The sequence below is a fragment of the Macrobrachium nipponense genome, chromosome 40, assembly GCF_015104395.2.
Source record: "Macrobrachium nipponense isolate FS-2020 chromosome 40, ASM1510439v2, whole genome shotgun sequence".
NCBI classification, from domain to species: domain Eukaryota; kingdom Metazoa; phylum Arthropoda; class Malacostraca; order Decapoda; family Palaemonidae; genus Macrobrachium; species Macrobrachium nipponense.
Window position 1 is genome coordinate 37,090,360 of NC_061101.1, and position 19,707 is coordinate 37,110,066.

Sequence of the window (19,707 nt, forward strand, 5' to 3'; positions counted from 1 at the left end):
CGAAGGGAAGAGATGTTTCGCTGCATACTGTTGGTAGCATTATCGTTATTATATTACTGGATTGCACTGCAAAATCGTCGCCATCTTTTATCAACATAGATTGTTGGTGAGTACCCATATGATTTACATATTTTGATAGTTCTCTTACCACTCATCCTCTCTTTCCTTGTAAAAAAAAAAAGAGGCCCACCATGCGTATGTAGGCTTCTAGCTGTAATCCCTAGGCTAGTAAGGACTACATACCCTATGTACCAGTAGTACATATACTACATTTATTTTTTAAGGCTAATTTTGTACAATAACTTTAAAACTGTCTTGAATTTAGTTTTAGGTGATAGTTGAAAACATATTTGGTGTTTGAACTAAAGTAGGCAGTTAGCTATAAACATTGGAATAGTGGTCTTGGTGGGTTAACTATTAAAGTAGGCAGTTTTAAGCAATTTTGAGGGGGGGGGGGTATCAGGATAACACGGGTATTTACTTATACACGGGTTGGGGTTCTAGGCCCTATCCCCCGTGGATAACGAGGCCCCACTGTATTCGATTCTCGTTGCCGTGGATTTATTTGGACTGACTTTCGGTGAAGTACCTGATCTTGTTGGCTTGGCATACGCATTTGATTGTTTTTGATTTTGATTTGATGTTTCTTTGATTTCAAGATGTCTGAGTTAGAGGGTTAAGAAATCTTCTATGATTTAGGATGTGCTCTATGGATGAATGCAAGGTGAGACTACCGAAAGCTACGGTTAGATCCTCACACAGTTTGCTTTAAATGTAGAGGGAAAGAATGTTCTTTTGTTAACCCGTGTAATGAGTGTGAGAAGTTGGATGAGGGTGAATGGAAGGCTCTTTCTTCCTACTTGAGGAAGTTAGAGAAAGACAGGGTGAGAAAGGCTTTGTCTAGGAGTTCTAGTAAGTCTCGTATTAGCGAGGTAGAAGAAAATCCTGTTGTAGCATTAGAACCTTCTCCAGTTTCAGCTCCTGCGCCCTGCATCGAACCTAAGGATACGACTACGGAAGTGGCAACCATGAGCGCCACGATCCTTAGCATGGAAAAGAAGATTCGTTCGTTGCAAGGTAAGAGTAGTGAAGGTGAATTGTGCAGTGACCCCAGTGCAGTGGAGGGTGCGTCTGATCGGCTCCTTAATGCTTCCAGGCCTAGACCTCTTCCAGACTCCCAGTCCCAGTGGAGGAGGAAAGTCAACAGCCGCAGGAAGGTTAGGGAGAACTCCCACCGATCAGGCGTCCCCTCGGCAGATCCTGATGTTCGTACCCAGGCTGCCCTTGTTCGCGCGAAGAAGGAGGTATTGCGCCAATGCTTCTCTTCTTCTTCCTCACCTTCGCCTAGAAGAGGATGGAGCGCCTCGGATTCTTCGCGACCGCTGAAGAGAGCTGGAAGTCTCCTGGCGCCTTTCCTTCCAGCCCGGAAGTTTTTCCAGAAGAGCCGGAAGTAGAGATCAAGAAACCCAGGATGGAGCAGGAGTTCTCGCCTCATAGTAGGCTTCGAGCCTCTTCTCCGGTGGAGGATTTTGCAAGATCTCCAGCTCGAATTCTTGCTGGGCTGCAAGCGCAGATTTCGGCGCTAGCGGGCTCCTTGGCAGGAGGAACGCGTCGGAAAGACATCTCTCTCCCTGTCAAGAAGTCTAAGATTCCTTCACCTTTGTTACCTTCTCAGTCAGAGTCGGTTCTCTCTCCTGTATCAGCGGATGGAAGGAGGCGCTCTTCCCTCGGCAGACGCTTGTCGTCTTCCAGGCGTCAATCGCCCAAGAAGCTTTCTCCTGGTGACTACATTGCTCCAGTAGAAAGGGATCTAGCGCCTAGTAGGCGCTCGTCTAAAGACAGGCGTACAGCCTCGTCTTCTCGCTCCTTTCCGAAGATCCTTCATTCTCCGGATAAGAGAGCCTACTCCTTAATGGATTCAAGAGACAGGATCTCGCCTTTTGTTAGGCGCCTTGAGCCTAGTAGGCGCTACTCCCCAAGTAGACGCTCTCCCGCTCCCAAGCGCGGTGCGGAAGATAGGCGCTTTTCTCCTGATAGGCGCGGCTCTCCTATTAGCCGCTCTGTTCGGGACAGGCGTGTAGAGCCTGAAAGATATGTCTCTTCTGGGAGACTACCTTTTGAAGAGACACACAAGTCTGGATCGAAGTTTGTGGAGCATGGTAGACGCCGGTCACCTAGTAGGCGACCTTCTCCAGGACTTCGCTCTCCTGTAAGTAGGCGCCAAGAGCCTAGTAGGCGTTCGCCTCATAGTAGGCGCAGCTCGCCTGGCAGCCGCTCTCCTTTGAACAGGCGCATGGATCCTGTTAAGCGCCTTGAGCATAGTAGGCTCTCCTCTCCTAGCAGGCGCTCTCCTTTGGAAGCCCGGGATTCTAGGAGTAGGATTAAGGATCAAAGAGCACGCACTCATCAGAGTAGGAAGGACTCATTCGAGAGGAGCTCCCCAGAAACTTTGGCTTCTCCTGATAGGCGCCAGACTGCTACTAGACACTCTAGACAGACGCACTTCTTTAGAGAAGGCTAACTGCCCTCGCAAAGAAGCGGAGGGTTCTTCAGTGGATGAAGTTTAACCTTCAGAAGAGGATTTGGTGAAGGACTCGTCAGTTTCGTCCTATAAGATCCTTACAGATCTCCTTCTTCAAGAGTTAGGAGACTCCCTTACTCCCGTCGCTCCTCCGTCGCCTCTTTCTTTATTCTCGACTTCGAAGAAGACGAAAGTTTCCTCTTGTGTGAGGATGAAGCCAACCATCTCAATGAAGAAGGCTTTGAGAGGTTTTGGTGATGGCTGCTTTCAAAGGAGGAGAAAGGGACGACGTGTTTTCTTTTTCCCTCCTTCCAAGCTTACGGGCAGACTTGGGTTTTGGTACGAGTCTGGAGAACCCCTAGGCCTGGGTCTTCCTTGACTGGTCTTTGGGGGTCTTGGCTAAGAAGACTCAGAACCCAGATGCTATTTCGCCAGAAGATCTCAACAGTGTTCTAACGTGCATTGATAAAGCAGTTAGAGATGGATCGAGCGTAGCCTCCCTGTTTGGAGCAGGGATCCTTAAGAAGAGATCAGTCTTCTGCTCTTTTCTGACTAAGTCTGTTTCGCATGCACAAAGAGCCTCTCTTCTGTATTCGCAGCTCTCGCCTATGCTTTTTCCGAAGAAGATAATCCAGGACATCTCAGGATCTATCTCTGCGAAGGCGACTCAGGACATGCTCGCGCAGTCGGCACGGAAGCCTAGGACCTCCTTCCAGACGAAGACGAAGAAGGAGACTCCAGCTAGACAGGAGCCCTTTCGAGGGGGCCCTCCTTCTAGAGCCTCTACCTCGAGAGGTAATAGACCTTTCAAGAGAGGTAGATCCTTCTCACGCTCTTCCAGAGCTAAGAAGTAGGGAAGTAGTCCTCCAAACACCAGTAGGTGCCAGGCTTCTAAGATTCTCGGAAGCCTGGGCAAAGGAGAGGAGGCGGCAGGACAACTGGTCCCTCTCGATTATCCGGAAAGGATACCTGATTCCATTTACGGAAAGACCACCGTTGACAACGACTCCGAGGGAGTTGGTGGCCAGGTACAGGGATCCCATCATGAGCCTTGCTTTAACACAAGCAGTGGAACAAATGTTCGAGAAAGAGGCTATAGAGCTAGTGAGCGACCCTTGCTCAGCGGGCTTTACAACCGCCTTTTTCTAGTTCCAAAAGCCTCAGGAGGATGGAGACCGGTTCTGGATGTAAGCGCCCTGAATTTCTTTGTAGAAACGAGGAAGTTTCGCCATGGAGACGACATCCTCGTGTTGGCGGCCCTTTGGCCAGGGGACTGGATGGTGTCCCTAGATCTTCAGGACGCTTACTTCCATGTGCCTATCCATCCTTCTTCAAGGAAATACCTCAGGTTCATGATGGGAGGAAGGATATTCCAGTTCAGGGCTTTGTGCTTCGGCCTTTCAACAGCCCCTCAGGTCTTCACAGGCCTAATGAAAAATGTAGCAAGATGGCTACATTTGGAGGGAGTCAGAGTGTCCCTTTACTTGGACGACTGGCTAATCAGAGCCAAGTCGCAGAAAAGATGTTTGGAGGACCTACAAAAGACCCTTTTCATGGCAAGTTCTCTGGGACTTTTGGTGAACTTTCAAACGTCTCAGTTGATCCCCAGTCAAGATCGTATCTATCTGGGGATTCGGATGGCTTCTCTGGATTTTTCGGGCTTTTCCGTCTCCAGAAAGGATAGCCCGAGGGTCAGAGAAAGTAAAAGCCTTCCTAGAGAAAGACGTATGCACAGCGAGGGAGTGGATGAGTTTGTTGGGACACTCTCCTCGTTGGAGCAATTCCTTTCTCTAGGAAGGTTGCACCTCAGACCTCTCCAGTTCTTTCTACATCGAAACTGGAGGTGTCGTTCGCAAAACCTAGAGTTCTCCTTCGAGATCTCAAGTATGGGGCAACAACTACGGGTAAGCTGAAATCTAAGGAAGGTCTCCTTTGGTAGGGCCAACCCTCTCAGGTTTGCAGAAGGGATGTCCCTTCACATTCCGAACCCCAACCAAGTGTTGTATTCCGACGCCTCGGAAACAGGTTGGGGAGCAACGCTCGGCTCAAGAGAAGTGTCAGGCACCTGGAAGAAGGAACAGGTGACCTGGCACATCAACAAGAAGGAGCTGATGGCGGTTTGGCTAGCTTTGAAAGCTTTCGAGCCCCACGTCCTAGCTTCAGCAGTACAGATCAACTCGGACAACACCACGGCCCTGGCTTACATCAGGAAGCAGGGGGGGACTCACCTCTTCTCCCTGTACGAGACAGCAAAAGAACTTCTGCTTTGGGCAGAACAAAGGAAGATTTGTCTCCTTACCAGGTTCGTACAGGGAGAAAAGAACGTCAGAGCAGACCTCTAAGCAGGAAAGATCAAGTCCTGCCTGCAGAGTGGACTCTTCACGAGGATGTTTGCCAGGACCTGTGGAAGCTTTGGGGCAAGCCTCATATAGACCTCTTCGCCACAGCCAAGAATGCGAGGATAGCCAACTACTGCTCTCCGATATCGGACCCGAGGGCAGTGTCGATAGAAGCTTTACTAGATTGGAAGGGTCTAGACATGTATGCTTTTCCTCCATTCAAGATACTGGGAGAGAGAGTAAAGAAATTTGCAGAATCGGAGGCAGCAAGGATGACGCTGGTAGCCCCGTTCTGGCCCGCACAAGTATGGTTCACAGAGGTACTGGAATGGTTAGTAGATCTTCCGAGAACATTACCACAGAGGATCGATCTGCTCAGACAACCCCACTTTGAGAGGTATCACAAAAACCTCCCCGCTCTAGATCTGACTGGCTTCAGACTGTCAAAAGTTTGGTCAGAACGAGAGGCTTTTCTGCAAGAGTTGCAACGGCTATCGCAGCAGCAAGAAGGCCTTCTACCCTTATTAGTTCTTACCAATCGAAGTGGGACGTCTTTCGGAGATGGTGTAGGAACCATCACTTTTCCTCTTCCAGTACCTCTGTGACTCAAATAGCAGACTTCTTACTTTTCCTTAGGGAAGAAAGTGGATTGGCAGTTTCAACCATTAAAGGCTATCGTAGCATGTTATCTGCAGTGTTTAGGCACAGAAACTTAAACATTTCAGAAGATAAGGACCTTCATGATCTAATAAGATCCTTTGAAACATCCAAGAAGTTTCTCCAGGGATTCCGAGTTGGAATCTGGATGTAGTGCTACGTTACCTGAGATCCACTAAGTTCGAACGGCCTCAGTCTGCCTCGTTTAGAGGACCTCACGAAGAAGACAATTTTTCTCATGGCATTGGCTTCCGCAAAGAGGGTTAGTGAACTCCATGCACTAGAAGGAAATGTGGGATTCAGAGGAGATGCAGCTATCTGTTCGTTCCTACCTTCGTTCTTGGCTAAGAACGAGAACCCCTCAAATCCTTGGCCTAGGAGCTTTGCAGTCCAAGGCTTGTCTGCATTAGTAGGCGAGGAAGCAGAGAGGTCGCTTTGCCTAGTACGAAGTTTTAAAGTTTTATCTACAGAGAAAGAAAAAACTTAAGGGCAATGATGTCAACCTTTGGTGCTCTGTAAGAGATCCAAGGAGGACTCTTTCGAAGAATGCGCTTTCTTTCTTTATCAGAAGCCTGGTGAAAGAAGCGCATGCGATATGTGATGAAAGTCAATTCAAAGTTCTTAAGGTCAAAGCTCATGAGGTAAGAGCTATTGCCACGTCATTGACTTTTAGCAAAAACATATCCCTGAGTAATATTATGAAGGCAACATTCTGGCGTTGCAACTCAGTCTTTGCAAACCACTATCTGAGAGACGTCAAAATTACGTATGAAAAGTGCTTCGGGTTAGGCCCGTACGTATCGGCGGATTCGGTGCTGGGGCAGGGAGCTGAGACATATCCTTTGTAGTATATATTTTTCCCCTTGTTAGGTTGTAAGTTTTTGGGTTGTTTGAAAGAACATGCGGGTAGGCATGTTTTTCATTTCGTAGTTCTAACAATGATTAGATTGGTTAGGTGATCGGTTTATGTTTGAGCTCCTTGCAATGATAGTGGTTAGGTTCTGTCATATAAGTGGGCGAATCCCCGTTGACAGATCCTGCTCGGATTCTATCAAGTAAGCGGATAACCAAATCCCTTTGATAGACCCAAAGAGTCTGTCAGCTGTAGGTCACGCCCTCGCTGAAGCTCTTAAGGCAACGCAGACTCATAGACAGTAACTATGAAGTCTTCTGCCTAAACAGGTAAGAACCAAGGTTGTATTTACATCCTACAACTAGTGTTGTTTTCTCCTTTTTTCCATATTTATATTGCTGTCTCTTTCCCTCTACCAAGGGTGTCAATCAGCTAAGTATATATCTGACAGGAAAGTTCATGTACAAAAATGTTATTGTTAGTATACAATAAGGTTTTGTACATACTTACCTGGCAGATATATACGATTGATGGCCCGCCCAGCCTCCCCTCAGGAGACAGGTGGAAGGAAAAATTCTGGCTGGAAAGGGAGATTGGTTCTTACAGCCGCCACCCAGCGGCGGGTAAGGTAGATCACCTGACCTACCTGTCGCATGTGCCGCGAGTTTTGAATTCTGTCGTTACGTCAGAGACGTAAAGCTAAGTATATATCTGCCAGGTAAGTATGTACAAAACCTTATTGTATACTAACAATAACATATTACCTTTGGCGAAGCTAGAAAATAGCAAGTAGGCAGTAATATCCGTCTGCTCGGATGTAAACATTCCAATTTGCTTTTGGCTGTCATGCGATGCTGACGTGTTTTGTTGAGCTATTGGCCTGACTGTTGTAAAATGCACTTTTCCCGGTGGGATCTTTTCTTTTCTTAGTTTTTTATATATTTAATACAGTAGTACCTCGAGATACGAAAGGCTCAACTTACAAAAAATCCAAGTTACGAAAGCCAATACGAAAAATTTTACTGCTCTACATACGAAAAGTTTTCAAGATACGAAAGGTTGTTGCTATATAGTCCCGAGATTCGCCCGGATCACCGAGAACAATTTTAAAACTCCCGCGCTGCCAACTGAGTAAACTCGCCACCATCCTCCCGCTCTCCCATTGGTTCCTGATGCTAGTCACCCCATAAGGTCCTGCTCTCCTATTGGTCAGCATCTACCCCTTGTGCTTTAAGTATTCTATTGGTAAAAGGTTGCTGTAAATTGAAAAACTTAGTATTCATGCAATACATTTAATAAAAAAAAACATTAGGTAAAGATAGAATAAAGAATAGAAATGAATGGTTATTATACTGTTTGGTAGTTTCAGTAGTTGAAGAGAGAGAATGAAAATTTATGGCTTACTGTGTAAAAGTGATTGCTTGGCGATCGTTCGATACTCATAAGTGCTGGATGTAAACAGACGTTTGGAAGCTTTTTTTTGTTTTTGTTTGTTATAGTTAATGGTTACTTAATAATTATTTGAAATGAGTACTTGCAATACATTTAATAAAAAAAATGTGAATTAGATATCATAAAATATAAAATAAATCAGACTGCCAACAAATACGCATTTTTTAGAATTCTTCTTCTGTTTTATTATTACATTACGTATACGTATTACGCATGTTTCATTATAGCTGTCATAACTCGGTATCTCCGTTAGGTAAAGATAGAATAAAGAATAGAAATGAATGGTTATTATATTGTTTGGTGGTTTCATTAGGTGAAGAGAGATACTAATGACAATTTATGGCTTACTGTGTGCTAGGAAAAATGATTGCTTGGCGCTCGTTCCATACTCGTAAGACGGGTAAGATCTGAATGTAAACAATCGATTGAAAGGTTTGTTTTTTGTTTGTTTGTGTATTATAGTTAATGATTAATTAATAATTATTTGAAATGAGCACATACTGATTATTTATACATTTTATTGGCATATTCTAAGCTTTTAGCTCTTAGGTTTAGATGTCAGAATCATAGACTAGGCTACAGTAGCAACCGCTAACATAGGCTAGGCTTATTGCTAAGGGACATATGCCAAAGTCCTAATATATGCAGTAAAAATGGGGTTGAACATTATATGCAGTTGAATAATACTCAAGTATGTACAGTATTTTGCCTTTTTGGAGTCATATTTCTTCCATCGTAACCCAAGAACATGTGTTTTAGGCATGGAAATATAATTTACTGGGGTGTTTTTGGAGGGCTTGGAACGGATTAGCCATTTTACATGTTAAATGTGTTCCAAGATACGAAAAACTCTTGATACGAAGGCCGTCTCGGAACGGATTAATTTCGTATCTCAAGGTACCACTGTACTATACTGTGTTGGATATATTAATATATAACAGATCCATGATTTATGATAGCCTTGCATAGGCCGCCTCCCCCCATTGTGTGCATCTTGGGCCCAGCAGCCAAGGGCGTAACATTTGCCCCCATCACATCCTCATGCCCTCTGCTTGTAAGGGTGCAATAGTAAGTCATGCTCTGTGGGCGATTTGCCAGGAGGAAACTTCGGTGGAAGGTTTCCAAGCGTCGTCAGAGGTTTTTTCACTTCAGACAGCATCCTCGGTAGTCACTCCTTCATCCTCATTTCTCTCACCCGGTAATCTTTCCTTGTGGCGTTCTCTCCTTCGCCCTCTTTGCTCGCTTGTCAGACAAAAATGGAGGGGTGCGATGTTGGGTGGTCAAGCAGTAGATTGCTGGATTGTCATTGTTGGTTGGGCCTCTATCTTGATTGCTCCTGCTTCCCTGGTGACAAGTCATAGGACAGCTCCTGTTTTGCCTCCTTCCCCAGCTGCCCTGATTACCCATGCTGCTGTTACTGACATTCCCATTGTTATTGTCAGCCAGGCTACTCCTGTATGTTCCCCTGCTGCAGCTGCCCTGTCACTCTTGGTGCTGCTCCTGATGTTTTTGTTGCTAGGGCCGCTTCTAGTGTGCTTCTCCCCTAACTGCCCTAGTGATGGCTGTGCTTCCTCTTGTAGAAAATGTTGGAGAGATAGTTTGAGGAAGAAATCCTATGAAAAGAGCACATGCTTCAAACTTATGTTCTCCTGCATATTTTGCTGCCTTCTCCCCTTCTTCCTGGGCTCATCAGTCTAGGAAGAATAAGGCTGCTTCCCCCCCCCCCCCCCCCATCCAAAGTTCATTCATGGGGCTTCTTAGCGACTGCCTCCTTTCGGGGAAGCAGTGGGTTCTCTCGTCAGCTCTTGGCCTTCAGGTTTAGGAACTGAATGGCTTGCCTCTGTAACCTCACAGGGTCTTTTGAGTTCAGAAGCCATCAGGCACGCAGACTTCGGTTTGCTCTCATGTGGCCAGTTCTTTGAAGTCCACTTCTAAGCCTGGTGCTGTGTTGGAGTTGCAGCCCAGCCGAGGCACTCTGAGTGCTCAATTTTCTTGGAGTCTCAAAGCATCCTCAACTAGTGTCAGGGAGACCTCTCACCATCCCAGTTCAGGCACAGGGTGAGAGAAAGAGCCAGGACATGCAGGTGTCCTGGTTGTCCCTGCCAGTACTACACCCGTACTTGGCCAGGGCCCAGTCCAGTGCCTCAGTCCCTGATCGAGCACCTGGAGAAGAAGTGGTGAGATTCCCTTCAGAAGTCCCTCTTTTGGCGGAGGCAGGATTCTCTCGTTGGCTCTTTCCGCTCGTAGGATGGGAGCCGTTTCACATTCTCCTCTGAGTCTCACATTTTGGGAATCTTGAGGGTGCACTCAGTCTTTGACCAACCTCCCAGTGTCTTGGTCTCGACTGAGCACCTGGAGAAGCTGGAGGGAGATTCCCTTATAAGTCCTACAGGACTTATGAGGGACTGCCCCTCTTTGGGAAGTAGGGTTCTTTTGCTGCTCATCCTGCTTGTAGGGGCGGGAGCTGATTTGCATTTTCTTCTGGAGTTTTGCACTTTGGGAGTCGTGAGGGTGTGACCTATTCAGGCCACACCCTTGATGATCATTCTTACAAGATTTGAAGTGGTAGATACCATGCTAGTCAAGTAACATGCCAGGACATCTGCCTTGTCTGCTGGTAATGGCCAAGACCCTTGGGTCTTTGTATTTGCTGAGGTCGAGCCAGCTTTTCCTTGTCCTTGAGAATTCTCAGGCTTCAAAGGACGATTGTGAAAATAGCCAGCCCTCTTCCTTCTCTTCTGAGAGAGTGCACATACATGTCTCTCTTTCAAACTTCTTTCCAATCAGGAAGAGGGCAGAAGGAAGGAGATTGGAAAGAATGCTCGTAACAGGCGTTCTCCTACTGCTGGTGCTAGGAAGAAGAGTTGTCTGTTGAGTCTCTGGACTTGATAATGACATAGCCAAGACCCAGGAGTAGGTATCCTTCAGGAGAAGTACCTGCTTTCTTCTGGTTTCGGCCATCTTCCATTGAACCTCCTTCTCTCCTGTATTCTTCTTTTGGGAACAGCCAATTTGGCTAGAGCTAGTCATTTTCGGTGTCCTGTTGTCACCATAGAAGCCTCTCTTCAGGACAGCTTTGCCTTTGCTCTCTTCATTAGAAAATGTAGGTCTGCTTCCAGTCCTTAATCCCAGGACCCTTTAAATATACCTGTATATTCTCATTGTGACATGCATGTGTTATCAGATGCACCGACCAAGTAATAGGTGCATACCTGTACGACCGTTGTCTTCAAGTGTGCGACTAGGCAATAAGTACCTTCTCATCAACATCCTGAAGCTCAACTCAAAGCAGCCTTTCAGGCCTCCTGAGAGCTTTTTGATTTGATTTTGAGGCACCCAGTGATATTAAGTAACACCACCACAGGGGTGGCATTTATCACCAGACAAGTAGGTTTCATTGCCCTCCTGTTAAGGTTAAGAGTGTAACTGTATTGCACTCGATAGATTTATAAGCCAAACACATTTCCATTTGAAATGTACTGGCAGGCATCTCAGCCTCTGGATCTGAGGCCGCTCTCCTCACGGAGAGATTGTCCGTCTTAGTATTGTTTCCTCTTCGTTGAGATTCAGCTACTAATGAAAAACTACTCTCTGTCTTGCAATCACAGGGACCCCAGGCCTCTAGACAGCATTTGACTGTTTAGGGTTCCTCTCTCATTGGCGAAGAGGATAGACGATTTGCGTGGACCTTCTTTATTGGGTACAGATGTCTTGACTCCTTCTCTGATGTTGTAGCGAACTCTGAATCATTCAGTATCTATTGCCAGGTAGTAGTCCTTCATGATTCCCTGCGCCTTGGACTTGATAATCGATAATCCAGATCAATCAATACTTTGACCTTTTAGCATTTTACTATACTTTTGGAAAAGACTTGCATCCTTGTGATGCATGTTGATAACTTTTCACTGGTATAGTACTGACTCAACAAGGAAAAAGTGTCTAAGGACATGTCTTTCTCCTGGTTTTGTGAGACGATCGGGAAGAGGTTCTCTGCAGTTGACAACTATGTCACCTGTATGCTTCTCCCGAGAGCTCACGGAATTAGTGGCTTAGTCTATCCATAGCATTCCAGAGGAATCTGTTGGTCTGGATACAGAAATGTGGTCTCATTGGACCACATTTATGTATTTCTACCTTCAGGTTTTGCCCTCAAGTCCTTGAAACTTTTTTTCCTTGTATGTGCAGTGGCTGCTGAAAAAAGTTGTTTTTCTTACCCCACTCCTTTAACATGACAGATGGCATCTTGCCAAAGGTGTGGTTCTGGAAGTGAGAAGTATATTACGAGAGTGACTGGCCTCGCTTTATCCTCCTTCCATATCCCCCTAATTCTCTTCCTTCATGTAAAGAATAGGACTCAAACCTACAGTTGCTGGAACTGGCGTCTTGATTTGTAAGTCTACACATTGAGCACCCATTCTATTTTCTTTGTAGAATAATAGAAGCAATCCCTCTCCTACCTCTGGCAAGGAGAGGAAGGAGAAAATGGCATTAAGACCAACCCCTTTTTAAGTCTTTGTCTTACTGCCTCTGACTATTAAGATTCTTCTTAGCCTTTTTTCATATGAGTTACAATTCTTCACTCATTCAAAAAGACCCAGAAGTCTGACATTTGATCTTGCAGTTCCTATATTCTGATCAATGTATCAGAGGTAGGGTATTCCTGCTCTTTTGACCAGGAGTTATAACCTAGGTGTGCAGAACTCCAGTCAGTTCAGACAGACTCATGCAGATTACTCTCTCCAATCATTGAGTCTTCCTAATGTAAAGGACTGATGGTTTGTATATCATGTAGGAACAAATCACTTTTAAAGTAAATTATATTTTTCCTAACCGTACAAACCTGAGGTCCTGTACGCATTAGGCCCACCTCATGCCACCCTGGGTGGAAAGGCAAAGTGGAATGCTTACATCCAGGTAGGTGGGTATTCCCACCTACTGGGCGGTAGTTACTGCCTAACGACCTTGTTCAAGAGTTTAGCAGCCATTTTCCAGCTTTGCCGAAGCTAATTCCTAATGTAAAGGACCTCAGGTTTGTCTAGATAGGAAAAATACAATTTACTTTAAAATGTGATATTTCTAAAAAATATCCCACTGCTGAATAGTAAATTTTGTCATTTTAATCATAATTACTGAATTTATTGTTCTCAGTTTTCTTCTGTGACAACAAAAATTTAAGTATAATCGGTATTGATTTGTTGTTTTAGTTGAAAAGACAGCAAATTCTGCCCAGGTTGGAGATTTGGAGCCATCAGCATAAATTGTTCAGTGTCGACCTTGTTATCTTATGTACTCCAATGTAAGTGGTTTGTGATGATTTTAGGACACGTAAAATATATATGAGTACTAACTCTGACCTTATTTGTAGTCCAAGGAGGGAGCAGTTGTATTGTGAAAGAAATATTTTCTTCATATTTACTGATCCGTTGTGGTGATGAGCTGTAGTTGGGAAATATTAAGAATGTTTTTTGTGGAAATGTCTCTTTGGCCGGAAACTGAGTTTGTTTTTATTGGCGAATTATTTGCAGTGCCAGTAAGCAACTTCTTTTATGACCCAAGACAGTCACAGTATGGTAAAGCAATTGTTAGTTTTCCCTAAGACTTGCTAGTAGGCCCATAGTACATTTAGTTTTCAATTTATGAGCTGATTTCTTAGTAGAATTCTTTAGAAGCATCACAACGTTTCGATGACTCTCATTGGTCCATTCTGGCCAGCACAGGAATGGTTCCCAGATCTTTTAGACCTTCTAGTGGATTGGCCAAGTTTATTTCCTCAGAGAACAGATCTACTCAGACAACCCCACTTCAGAAATTTCCATCAAGGACTATCCACTCTGTCCCTAACCGCTAACAGACTGTCCGACAACTCTTACGAGCAAAGGGGTTTTCAAGACAAGCAGAGAGAGCTATCGCTCAGTGCAGAAGGGAATCCACAAGTAAAGTTTACCAGGCAAAGTGGACTGTGTTTAGAGCCTGGTGTAAAGTACATGTTTCGTCTTCTAAAACAACTATAATAGAAATAGCAGATTTTCTATTATATCTGAGAACAGATAGGAATCCGTCTACTGCGACTATCAAAGGTTATAAAACAATGTTGGGATTTTTTCAAGCACAGAGGATTGATTAGAAGTATTGACGCAAGATCTCATTAAATCCTTCGATATAGAAAAACCCAAAGGTTTGAAGATATTATCTTGAAACCTAGATGTAGTACTTAACCCTTAAACGCCGAGGCGGTGTTTCCGAAAGGGTCTCCTGTATGCCGGCGGCGTTCGCTAGTGAGCGCTGAAGCGGAAAAAAAGTTTTTTCAGAAAATTACAGCACGCTTAATTTTCAAGATTAAGAGTTCATTTTTGGCTCCTTTTTTTTGTTATTGCCTGAAGTTTAGTATGCAACCATCAGAAATGAAAAAAAAATATCATTATCATATATAAATATTGGAATATAAGACCGCAAAAAAAAATTTCATATATAATTGTATACAAATCGCGCTGTGAACAAAACAGTTAAAGCTAATTAGTTAATTATTTTTTCGTTGTATTGTACACTAAATTGCGATGATTTTGGTATATAACAAATTGTAAAACGATCAAAGCAATACAGAGAAAATATTATCACAATATGATGCATGAATTCGTAACGTGCGGACGTAAAATAAAAGTAGTTTTAAAAAATTCACCATAAATTAAAATATTGTGCTAGAGACTTCCCGTTTGTTGCAAAATGAAGGTAATTGATTGCATATTACTAGACTGTAAGTGTTGTAGCTTACAATTGCAGTTTTCGACCATTTCGGTCGAGATAAACTTGACCGAAGGTCAAATTTTTCTATTTATCGTTATTTATATGAAAATATTTCAAAACTGATAAAAGCTACAACCATGGGTTGTTTTTTTGTTGTATTCTACATGAAATTGCACACATTTTTATATATAAAACTTTATGTAACGGCTAATATAAAATAATGCAAACATTACAACAATCGGACAAAAAAATTTATGATGTTTTCGGAAGAGTTACCGTGCGGACATACAGAAAAAGTTTTTTCATAAATTCACCATAAATCGAATTATTGTGCTAGAGACTTCCAATTTGTTCCAAAATAAAGGTAAGTGATTGAATATTACTAGAATGTAATAGTTTTAGCTTACAATTGCGTTTTTTACCGTTTCGGTTGAGTCAAAGTTGACCGAAGGTTGAAATTTTGGCACTTATTGTTATTTATATGAAAATATTTCAAAACTGATAAAAGCTACAACCATGGGTTGTTTTTTGTTGTATTCTACACAAAATTGCGCACATTTTCATATATAAAACTTTATGTAACGGCTAATATAAAACGTTGCAAACATTACGACAATCGGACGAAAAAATTTCTGAGTTTTTTGGAAAAGTTACCGCGCGGACGTAAGGATTGTAAACAAAACAACAGCTTGATCTGTGAACTCCCAGCATCCCTCAAGGTGCGTGATTCAATAGTTTTCACCAAGTAGGCCTATAACTATTTTTCCGCTAATTTAAAAAAAAACTTTTTTGCGTTGACGTTTTGTACGGTAATTCAGCACCCAACAGACAATTTTCATCGACATTTAATGCGTTTAAGGGTTAAGTGGCTGTTGGAAACTCTGTGTGAGCTGTTGCAAAGAGCAGCGTTGCGAGATTTGACGAGAAAGACCCTATTCCTAGTAGCCCTGTCTACAGCTAAAAGGGTGAGTGAAATAATTGCCATGGATTACAGAATAGGATTTGCACAGGGTAATGTGGTTTGCGCATTAACCTTTGGTTTTTAGCAAAAAATGAGATTCCATCCAAACTGTGGCCTCGCTCATTCAGTATCAAAAACCTTACGGACTTAGTAGGACCGGAAGAAGTAGGGAGGTTACTCTGCCCGGTCAGAGCTCTGAAATGTTATTTACAAAGGACAGAGAAAATTAGGGGCCCGTCCGATCGTTTATGGTGTTCAGTAAGGAATCCTGCGCACCTCATGTCTAAAAACGCCCTGGCGTTCTTCTTATGTAGTGTAATTGTAGATGCTCATTCATAAGTGAAAGAAACTGATCTTAATAAACTGAAAGTGAAAGCTCACGAGGTAAGAGCAGTGGCAACCTCTCTCTTGTTTAAACACAATCTCTCTTTGGACTCGATTTTACAAGCAACGTATTGGAAATGTAAATCAGTGTTCACCTCACATTACTTGTGTGATATTGAAACAATCTATAAAAATTTCAGTACCCTGGGTCTTTATGTATTTAGGGGCTGGCACAGCACTGGGCAAGGGTGTGTAGGAAGTCATACCTTCCTAGCCTATCCCTTCGCCTTGAATAAGGTTGAGTTTTTAGGGGAGCCTGGAGGTACTATGGATGTACTAGGAGTACCCTTCAGTCAAGTGTATAGTCGGGTATGAATATTATGGTTATGGTGAAGGTGATATGTTTTTGCTCTGGTAACATGATGTTATTTGGTACTGCACCCTGGGCAGGGGCATCCTTTGGTTGACCATGCTAGCCATGGACATACCTTAGCTGTATGGGTCCCACTTTTTAGAGGACGCGCCATGGCTATACCGCCACGTCCCTATGAGTTAAGACGAGCGACTTCCAGAGGCAGTAATCAACTGTTCAGCTCTCTTAACAGGTAAGTAACTAACAAGCATCTGCATGGATGCTAGCACCAAGTATATATTTTATATTCAGTAAATTTTAAAAGATATGTGCATATCCATGGATTCCACCTCCTACAATGTGGGATTCAGCTATGTAACTACTTGGTAAGTTGCATACATAGAAATGACATTTTTTATGATAAAATAAGATTTTATTTATACTTACCAAGTAGTAGTTACATGATTAAAGCCCGCCCTCCTCCCCTCACATGGATAATAGGGCATAAACAACTGATTATCTTATGGTGTTGGTTCCAATCTTATTTTCTCATAAAAATGTCATGTTTCCTATGTTCTCATTTCCTGGCTTCTTCAGTTACAAACCCACACTCCACATGCAGTAGGTGGAATCCCTGCCTGGAATGTTGTGCGTGGCCTAGAGAGCAGTGGAAGTTATTTTATAGTAAGAGGGAGCATCGTAGAGTTTCAACCCTTCCTTCAAGGGAAGGGTTTTCATTGCCTCACTCCAATGCTTCGTCATCTTCCGCAGTCACAACTCATGATGCTAGAGTGTCATGCTTGTGTCTCCTTCCTTTTCATCGATTCATCGTTGGAAGTATCGGGAGTTCCTCAGGCTGATGTATTGTATAATGTCGCCCCCTCTTCCTCGGAAGGTAACCTTTCTTGGAGGGTTTGCCAACGCATTTCATGGATGCTCGCCTCCCCCCTCAGGCCCCCCAGCTCTCCCCCCTCCCTCTGGCCTACTCTACATTGGTGGCCAGGGTCAGCCATTTTGTATCGCTCTGCCGGTGATGCCTGCCGCTAGGTCGATCAGGGGGAGGCTGTGACATCTCTCTCAGCGCTGGTACCTGGTCCTGGTTACGCCAGTCCACGTTCACCTCTCTCTGTCTTAAGGATGTTGCCCACAGATCTATGGACACTTTTTCCCTAGGTCCTGTGGTGGCTGCTCAACAGATCATGTAACCCATCGTTGCCCTTAACTGGGCACATTTGTATCTTACCTAAGATGATTGTGTGGAAGAGAGAATGAGTGAGTTGGCTGGTCTTTTTCTTTCTCTTGTTCCTTTCCTTCTTCCTACAGGAAGGTCTGATACAGGTGAGTAAGGAAGTCATACTGATAGTTTGGTTGCTTTGTGTTCAAATAGTCAAACCCTCTATTCAGTAGCATTTACTCCACTCTCTAGCAAGGGGGAGTGAGGAGTAATAACAAACCCTGGTGCATTGAATCTTCCCACATATCATTTTATGTAACCCAGTGGCTGAGTTGTCGGATATCAGTTTAGTATTTAGTTTCTCATGGACATCAGTCCCTCTCCTGTAAATATTTCTTTGGAGTTGGCCTGGTGGGTAGGCCCCCAGCCAGTTTAGGATGTCTACCTCCCACCAAGTATAAGTCTATCCTATTGTTAAGACAGAAGGTTTGTTTGTGTATGAACAAATGACAAATTTTCTAAGATAATTTGTATTTTTCATAGCTACAAACCTGAGGTTCTTTGCCGAGTTGTTCCTCTCTATCCTGAAAGTGGGAAGGGCTAGTTAACCTAGACCAAAACAAAAGAATCGCTACAGCAAATCTCAAATTTTAACTGCCATATTAATAGAAACTATAGCTATGTAATTACTTGACAAGTACATAAATATAAAACTATTTTATTATAAAAATGTATATTTTTGCAATAACTTTTTAATAGAATCCTTTATTTTGTATTTCAGAAGAAGAATTAGAAATGAAGGTTAACACATGTTTAGATGATGTTCTTGGAGAGAGTTCTTCACCATTACCATCCCCCCAGGCTTCTAATAAACGTTCTTCAGACAGTGACACATCACCTGCTAAGAAACCTAAGTAAGTAAATGGAAGAAATGTTTCTGGAATTATGTGCCATATACCGATATGAGAAGAATGTTATTTCTTAATATAATTTTTTTTTTTTTATCACAAACCCATTATGTTCTTACATACCTGCCATGGATAACCTTACTCCATATGAATGGCTTTTAACCTCACCAACTTGGTGAATCTTGACTGAAGAAGGGCATACACAAGTCCCACGCCACTATCCTTGAAGGCAAGGTAATGCACCATTCCTCCATGTGACTTCACTAAAAGTCAGTTATGCTGCTGTAGTTTTACCCTAGTATTATGGCATGCCATTCATTTGTTTTCTTTTAGACATTTTTTATTTCTTTTTTTCCATTACTTTAATATGTGTTGTACTTAGTGTACAGGCATTCCCTGATTATTGGCAGGGGTTCCGTTCTCGGCAGGGTACTGATAACGGAAACTCTGCGATTTATAGCGCCACAGTGCTATTACCGGCACCTTATGGCACCATTAACCGAAACTCGGCCTGTTGTGGCGCCATTAATCGAAACTCGGCCTGTTATGGCGCCATAAATTGCCAATTGTTCATATACGAAACAAACCTTCAGTCTTAACATTAGGATTTACTAGTGCCAAGCTGGAAACCGGTTGAATTAAAATTAAACTTGTGCGACCCAGGAACTATTGGTATCTACCAAGTTACGGGGCATGTATTACCCAGAATGCCCTTGGCGTCCTGTGACCTACCAGTTATCTTTCTACCGCCTTTAAGATAGGATGTGTTCTCTGTCTATCTGTTTAAAGCTGGTTTTAGTTTGCCCGTTTTTATCCATTTCACTTTCATTTTTCTTATTAATTCTCTTTCTCTTAGTATGCCCAGTGTGGGCGTGAGCTGTAAGAGTGTGTAAGTGGTGAGATGGAGTTTTTTGCGTCGCCGTCGGGATCTTCCGTTTCGAACGCAAGGCAAAGGAAATGCCCTGGAATCAGTGGCTTTCCGTGTTCAAGATTCCCAACTTCGGTATCGACGAATCCTCATCCAACGTGTAGTAGGTGCAGAGAAAATGTATGTACAATTGCTAATCCTTGTTCTGTTTGTCGTGGTTGGTCGGTGGAACAGGAAGTTTTATGAGAAAGGCCAACACAAAAGAAAGGATTCGACGCCATCTTTGGATGACCAAGCGTTGCCGGCTTCTTTTGTATCGGTGATGCACCAGACTGCTCCATATGTTTTGCCACCTGCCTTTGATTTGTCCCATACCCCTTCGGTTTCTCCTGGTGGTTCGTTATCGGAAACTCCAGGAGGGGTTTTGGGTAATTGCATGCATAATATTTATGCTCTGTTGTTCCCAGCAGGGAGGGGGGGAGCATCCCCATCTTTGTTCCAGGTGCCGGCTCCCGACGCAAACAGGATGGAAGGTACGTGGGCGGCGGTAGGCCTAC

General features: G+C 43.6%; 1 protein-coding gene across 2 annotated transcripts in view; it reads left to right on the forward strand.

The window, feature by feature from the left end:
• Positions 1-19,707, forward strand: part of LOC135212089 (transcription initiation factor TFIID subunit 3-like) — a 124,897-nt gene that overhangs the window by 14,913 nt on the left and 90,277 nt on the right. For both annotated transcript variants that reach the window (XM_064245465.1, XM_064245466.1), the window contains exon 3: positions 18,156-18,288. In XM_064245465.1, the coding sequence (XP_064101535.1) occupies positions 18,156-18,288 (133 nt within the window). The remainder of the gene's footprint in view (positions 1-18,155; positions 18,289-19,707) is intronic.